This window comes from Gordionus sp. m RMFG-2023, chromosome 5 (genome assembly GCF_954871325.1).
Source record: "Gordionus sp. m RMFG-2023 chromosome 5, tfGorSpeb1-WG-v2, whole genome shotgun sequence".
NCBI classification, from domain to species: Eukaryota; Metazoa; Nematomorpha; class Gordioida; order Chordodea; family Parachordodidae; genus Gordionus; species Gordionus sp. m RMFG-2023.
In genome coordinates this window covers 19,495,183-19,503,624 of record NC_088779.1, presented here as the reverse complement: position 1 = coordinate 19,503,624, position 8,442 = coordinate 19,495,183, and the positions used below count along the sequence as shown (strand labels likewise).

At 25.3% G+C, this 8,442-nt stretch overlaps 1 protein-coding gene across 1 annotated transcript; it reads right to left on the bottom strand.

Annotated features, from left to right (window-relative positions):
* Window positions 1–7,081: 7,081 nt before the first annotated feature.
* LOC135929719 (2-methoxy-6-polyprenyl-1,4-benzoquinol methylase, mitochondrial-like) lies at window positions 7,082–8,191 on the bottom strand. The gene has a single exon (XM_065466423.1). It carries the CDS (start codon window positions 8,108–8,110, stop codon window positions 7,247–7,249), a length of 864 nt encoding a protein of 287 aa, XP_065322495.1. The 5' UTR covers window positions 8,111–8,191; the 3' UTR covers window positions 7,082–7,246.
* Window positions 8,192–8,442: the final 251 nt, after the last annotated feature.

Genomic DNA, 8,442 nt, shown 5'->3' with positions numbered 1-8,442 from the left:
CTATTTAGACTACCTATTGTGACGATTGTTTAATCCATTGAGATGACTCTATTTATATGACTACCTATTGTGTTGATTGCTTAACCTATGGAGATGACTACCTATTATGACTCTACCTTGTGCTTAACCTATGGAGATGACTACCTATTATGACTCTACCTTGTGCTTAACCTATGGAGATGACTACCTATTATGACTACCTTATCTATTGTGATGTTATGACTACCTTATCTATTGTGACTACCTAAACTACTGAGATGACCAAGAATCAAACCTTAGTACGTTCTTTCATGCAAAAAGCTTCTTTCTTTATGGTGTCCCGGCTCTGGATGTTGGACTGGAATATAATAGCCAGCACCTAACCTAATGTGACAACCTAGGAAGAACTGATATGGAAGTTGAATGATAGATAGGTTATGAATTCTATTTTGTGAGACCAATGATGGTTACTTATTATTCTAATCCACGTAAGAAGTATTATAAATTAAAATTTTATGCCAGGATAAAGGCAAATTTTTAAAATTACTAAAATGTAAAATCATAATGGATAATATTGATATTTTTTGATTTCTTGAATGATGACCAATTGTTGTAAATTAACATAAACCTAAAGATGAATTCTTAAATATAATTAAAAATATTAAAAATCCTAAAACTTAATTTTAAATATGTTAAAATGTAATTTTTAAATCACATGATTGATTCAAATAACCCTTATAAGTAATACATAAAAAGTTTTTGAAAATAAAAGCTTTGAAGACAAAAAAAAAAAACATTCATTTTAGAAAAATATATTTAAATTATGTGGTGAATTTTCAAAACTATCTTATGAAGAATTTTTTTTTGAATTAAAATTAGGGTGTTAAATTTAAATTTTTTATTTAAAGAGAGGGAAATGTGAATAATATTTTATTTGCATATTTTAACCTCGGAGATTGAAAATAAATAAAAATAAATAAATTAAATATTAAAACGCTACTAATTAAATATTGAAACGCTAAAAAATGTAAAACGCAAAAAATGTAAAACGCTAAAAGTATAAAACGCTATGATTAACTTAACACCTAAAAAATAATATAATAATCATTTATCATTCCTTATTTTGGATTTTATTCCTTATTCCTTAAATTATCATTCCTTATTACATATTTTATTGTTTCGAAATTCAAAATGTTATTCGTGCATATTCATATATTTGATTTGATCAACTATTCCAAATTATATATTCCGATTTATTCCAAATTCCAATATTCGACTGGATTAATTATGAAATATGAGAAATACGATAAGGATATCAAGCTAACGATAACGTTCAACGATTTCATCAAACCTACGAGAACATTTGAGACTTATGCGCTAACCAAGAAGAAACCGAATACAATCGAAACGGGAAAAACTTCTAGAACAACAAACTCTCTATGACTTCTCCGATGAAATTATCAGAAGAGGGAGAATGTTGCGTTATTATAATTATATATTTTTGTAATCTAATTTTATTTTTATATTACAATTTTATGAATTCAAATTTATCTTTTCAACTTAACTTTTTATTTTTGTAATTCAACTTATATTACTTATTATTTTGCGTAACCTTATTTATATAACTTTCGGTTTAACTTTACTTTTTTTTATATTATTTTATTTTTTATATTCTAATTTATATTTTATAAAACGTATAAATACCTTAAGAAAAGAAAAAGAAATTAGTCAATAAAGTTAATAAAATATATTTTTACTGACTCGAACCTCGCACCATATCGTCACCACCCATATTCTTTGCATAAGTAAATAGACATATAGTTTATAATCCTCTATTATATACAGTGCATAAGCGTAGCCGGGGGGGGGGGGGTCTATTATATACAGTGCATAGGCGTAGCTTGGGAAGGGGGGGGGGCAAGGGAACCCCCCCCCCCCCACACCCATTCAAAAATTTATCACTTTTTGTGAAAATCATTTTAAGCTAATAAAAAATATCCCCCTTAGTCCTCCTCCGTTTCCCTGACCCCAAAAATGATATCTTAAACAATAATTTGAAAGAAAGAAAGTAAAAGTTGATATTTTTTTAAAAACTGTTCAACATAATTTATACATTTTGGAAAAAAGCATTTATATATAATAATAGTTAACCAAAATTGTTTTTTAAGAAATGGAATATAAGCCAAAGATAAGTCATAAGACAAAGGTGAAATGTATTATAATTATTAATAATAGATCCATAAAAATACTAAATAATATAATATATCAAATACGATTTTTTATAAAGTGAGTAATTTTAATTTATTTATCTTAATAAAAGTAAAATAAATTATAAAACAATTGATAAAATTAAATCATAAATTAAATAAAGAAATTAAATCACAATACAAACAGTGGCATATTATATGTCGTAGATTTACAGTATATTTAATTTTATCCATTATCATATGACAATCAAGTAATTTTAACCAATATAGCGAATTATATATTTTACAGAAAACTATAAAATATTGATAAGGACATCAGAAAATATCTTTTAAAGACATTGTGGGATGAATAATATGAAGATTAATTTTTAATATCATTTTTTAAAATAAATAGATGGCGTTAAATAATTGAATGCAAATAGTTGCTAAATTTATTATTAAGAGCATTGATTAGTAAAGTTTGTTAAAATATTAACTATATTCTCTAACTTCAAATATGTCTGTAAAAGTGAAATTTTACCTAGTATTTTGTAACTAATTCTATATAATAGCGGAATATCAACTATATGTCTACTTACTTTTTATAAATAAAATTCTTATACTTGTATTGAATAAATTATTACCATGCTTTTATATTTATGTATATACAAGTAATTTATTATATTTTATATAAAAAATATATTTCATATTTGTTCCAGGCTTATTTTTTTTATTAAAATTATCATCCCATCTTGTAAAAATATTTTATGACTATATTTAGACTAAGGTAACCCGGTCGAAGGCCGGGGAAAAGCGGGCCGAAGGCCTCCTCAAATTGGATCTGGAGGCCCGCCCAAATGGGGTCTGGGGGCAAAACCCCCAATAATTTTTTATTCCCCCCCTAGGAAAATCCTGGCTACGCCTATGATACAGTTGGTAATAAAATTAGATAAAATGACACTTTTTAGACGTATTTGACAGTTATATAATATATTACAGTTAATATTATGATAATTTTACTAATAAATGCTTTTGATAATAAATATTGGAACATTTGCACTCAAATATTTAACGCCATCTATTTAGATTAAAATAATTTTAAAATTAAAATTTTATTATTTATCTAACAATGGATGTAATAAATTAGATATCTTTTCTAGCTCTTTTTTTACGTGGGATAGGTATTTTTATTTTTTCGAAAAACAGTTTTGAGTCAAATTTTTAATACAAGTATAATTTTGATATAATTACAAACTACTATTATTTTAAGATATACAATATACCAAATAGAGGTGGTGCGACAATAATATATAGAATCTTAATTGTTTTATCATATTATTCTGGTCCTTATTTTATAGGTATAAAATGTTTCATTTCTAATATGGCAACCTTACCGTGTAAATAACTCAAGGCTTCAATATATTTGCATAATTATTTCTTCCAAAGATTTTTAGTGTTTTTATATTATCAATTTATCCAACATAATAAATTCTGATATTAGTGTACATTGTGAGTGTCATGGCTATGACTGCAAATTAACCAGTATCTATTATTTGTGTTTATCTAATTTAAGATTATTACACCAGCTGCTGAGAGCATATGATTGCATATTATAGATAAACAATAATAGTCAACTGTGTTGTAGTCGTTTATATATCAAAAAATGGAAGATAATCTTTTAGAAATTAAATATCTCACAATAATTTTCTCGATTATATCAAGCTTCCATCATGTCATCTAAGAGGAAGCTCTAACAACCATATAGTTTTATGATTTGGATTGGTCGTTTATCTCTTCTTCAATAATTGTTAATTAAGTTTAGGCCTATTAATTTTTCCTTATTAGTCCATTCTATAAAACCTTGTCTAAAATGGTAACAGAAGTATTATTAGTAACCTATTGTCAATGTAAGTTGCTAAAAATGATATTATTGCATTATGTGGTTTTTAAAAACTATTATCAATCGAGGCATATGTATGAATAAATTAACCTTTTTTATCATTTGTAATTCTTTAGACAATTTTTTATATATGCAATTGAAAATATTTACCGTAATAAATAGATTTTGTATTAAAAAATTTATTTTTAGAATTGTCTTGTATTGTTTCAATTATTTATATGCCAGTTTATTTTGTATGCATAATATAATGAATGACAAAATATGAAATTTAGAATAATTGTTAAGAGTTAACAAATTTTAAAAATGTATAATATAAAACGCGGCCGAAGTCAGGGCAAAAATGGGACGAAAGTGCGCAAATTAGAGGGCATGGGGGTGAGGCCCCCCATAATTTTTTTTTAGTTGAGCCCCCTGAAATTGTAAAGGATAGCGACGCCCATGCTAATGAATGTACATGGTGCACTCTATAACTCCTGGTGGGTGATGAAATTGCACTTCTGGCGTGGTAATGAATGAATTTACCTAAATCTGAAAAATCAATAAAGCGAACGATAAGTGTTCCATCAAAGATCATTTAAATATATACCAAATATAGGGAAATGAATCAATTTGGATTAGAAATATTGAATGAAAGCAAGCCATAGTGGTATCTACGAAACTTTTTTCATTACTACATTAATAGTATGAAAAATAAGTTAATGGGCGCTAATTTCGATACTTTATTAAATTATAGATTTATCCTTTTAGCTATCTTATTAGATATGGAATATTTAGAAAAAGATAAATTACTAGCAGACCCTCATATTAGTTATGTGAAAAAAATTAAGCGAATCAAATCTCGATTAGGGTCTTGAAATGGGATGAGAGAATAGATTGATAGAAATGAAAGAAAATTTAAGTTTCAAATTGTATTGATAAATTCCCTTGTGGTACTTGAATGTGAGTACGATTATGAATGTGACTATGACAGATTTGCGTGCAAGTCCTATGATAAAATATATTTTCAGTTTAATGATGCTAACCATAACAGGCCTTTTCTCAGTCAGTGTTTCATCTATTAAAAAGTGCCTGACAAGTAACAGATCTGCAAATGGTAGCCAATCATGGAAATATGCAAATTATATTTTTTATAAAAATTATCATGGCAAATATTGTAGTTATTTTAACCATTTTTTGATCTATTCCGATTCATATATTATATTGTAATCATAATATGCATTCTAAAAATTACATCATTTTTATGCAATATATATATTTTTTCAATATTTTAATATTCATATAACTTTCTAAATAAATATTTACTATAATGTAATAATATATATATGAAATACAACTATAAAAAAAACAAATAATCTTCGCCTATGGAAAAACAAAAATTTGTTTTTATTTCTTGCCTTTTTCACCAGACTACTATTTTTTCAGAGGAATAGCCCACCCTAAATTTAATACTCTAGCACTGGGCAGGTAGGTTAAATATATTTTTCAAAAAAAATGAGGGCAGATAAGCAAATTTATTATAAGACAATGAGCAGGTCAGTGAGCATGTTAAAATTTTTTTAAACAAAGGTTGGTAGGCTTTTCATATTAAAATTTGGCTTATTGCAGGCTTCTAGTCTATACTTATTTAGAGTAAACATTATAGGGCATGACTAAAATACGCGTCCCCGAAAACTACGCGTCCCCGGTCAAACGGGTTTAATTTATATAATATTAATAATCTTATTTAGCTTTATAAGATGAGTTAAGAAATATTTTTTATGATTTTAAAAAAAAATGATAACTTAGTAAATTTTTTAAAAAATTATTTTTTTACATCAAAAAACTACGCGTCCCCGGTCAAGATACATTTTTTTAAAAAAAAATAAAAGCAGATTCATATTTATTAAATAAATATAGAAAATGTTTTTTATGATTTAAAAAAAAAATGATAAATTTTTAAAAAATTATTTTTTTAAATTAAAAACTACGCGTTCCCGGTCAAGATACATTTTTTTTTAAAAAAATAAAAGGAGATTCATATTTAGCTCATTAAATGGATATAGAAAATGTTTTTTTTGATTTAAAAAAAAAGTGGTAACTTAGTAAAATTTTTAAAATACTAATTTTTTACATAAAAAAATTACGCGTCCCCGGTCAAGATACATTTAAAAAAAATAAAATAAAAGCAGATTCATATTTAGCTCATTAAATGGATACAGAAAATGTTTTTTTTGATTTAAAAAAAAAGTGGTAACTTAGTAAAATTTTGAAAAAACACTTTTTTTTCATTTTTTGACTAAAATACTCGTCCCCGGTCAAGATAGATTATTTTTATAAAAATGAATATAGAATCGAAATTATTAATACCATTTTTGGAATCTCCTTAAAAAACTATACACGATTCTATATTCATTTTTATAAAAATAATCTATCTTGACCGGGGACGCGTAGTTTTTTTATGTAAAAAATTAGTGTTTTAAAAATTTTACTAAGTTACCACTTTTTTTTAAAATCAAAATAAACATTTTCTATATCCATTTAATGAGCTAAATATGAATCTGCTTTTATTTTTTTAAAAAAAATGTATCTTGACTGGGGACGCGTAGTTTTTAATTTAAAAAAATAATTTTTTAAAAATTTTACTAAGTTATCATTTTTTTTTCAATCATAAAAAACATTTTTTAACTCATCTTATAAATCTAAATAAGATTTTTTATTAATATTATATAAAATAAACCCGTTTGAATGGGGACGTGTAGTTTTCGGGGACGCGTATTTTAGTCATGCTCACATTATAAATGATTCCACTGTGCAATATAATTTAATTGCAATTGTTAAAGCATATCAAATTTGTAAGTATAATATTTAGAGATTGTAAATGTCCTATCTTATTTTATTATATATTTAACAAGTAAAATTTATAAATGTTTCAAACATAAAAATGGTAAAAAAGAAGTGAATAAAATTTGAAGAATTGTAATTATATTATAATTATTCTATAAAATTACAAATTAATTCATTTGATTATTGTTGTGTACAAGTGCAAATATGATAACAATCTGAGTTTCATTATAATTAACTTTACATTAGGTATTTAGGAGCTATATCATATATTTTCACATGTTCTATATGACATTTACTTGTTGTTTATTCGCAAAATCAAATCTATAGGAGATTACATACATTATACTATATCCCCTAATCATATTTTAAATCCTGAACTTATTACAGCAATTCCAAGGCTCAAATTTTTATAAGTTACATCAGAAAATTGTGCATTAATAATCATTGTTTTAAATTTCTCTTGTGAAGGAAATTTTTCTATACTTTCAACCAAATATTGATAAGAATTCCAATCGCCTGCTATCAGATGCCCAAGAACAGGAATAATATTAAATGAATATATTTTGTAGAGATCTCTAATCAAAGGTAGATTTACTTTACCAAATTCTAAACATAAGAATCTGCCACCTGGTTTTAGAACACGATATGCTTCTTCCAGTACTTTCTCAATATGTACACAATTTCTAATACCAAATGAAATAGTATATGAATCAAATGAGTTATCTTCAAATGATAAGTTTTCAGCATCCATAATTTCCCATTTGAATATAGTTTGATCTAATTCATTAAATATTTTTTTACATTTTTGTTTACCATTTTTAATCATATGTGGGTTGATATCACATATGGTAATACTGGTGGCATCATTTTTAGGAATTTTCAAGACACTTCGAGATTCTTTAATATATTTTAACATTTTAAATGCTATATCCCCAGTCCCACCAGCAACATCCAGATATGAACCACCTTCTATTGGCATTAATTCTTTTACAAAATATTCTTTCCATAATCTATGTATACCTAAACTCATACAATCGTTCATTATATCATATTTGTTTGCTACTTTACTAAAAACTGAATTAACGTTTTGAAATTTTTCAGATTCTGACATCGATTTAAAACCAAAATAAGATTTTGAATCCTGTTGATAATTATTATTTGAGTAGAATCTTATAGATTGATAGATATATATATTTTTTAATAAGCTTGAAGGTTTAAACATCTGTTTAGTGGACAACGGCTTAACTCGCTTTTTATCGGTGTAACTAAACTGAGAATTGACAAGTAAACTGAGAATAGACAAGTAAAATGAGAATAGGTAAACTGAGAATTGACAGGTAAAATTTATTTTTATTTTATACCCATCAATTGTATTTTAAAAATAATAATAAAATGTTTTTATTGTATAAATCAAATTTATCCAAAATTATAATTATCTAAATAAATAAAATAGAGCATGGAAGAAAGAGTAGTTCATAAATTTATATTATGTATAGAGCAGATATATTATATAGAAAATATAACACCCATATAATAAATTTAATAAATCGTAAA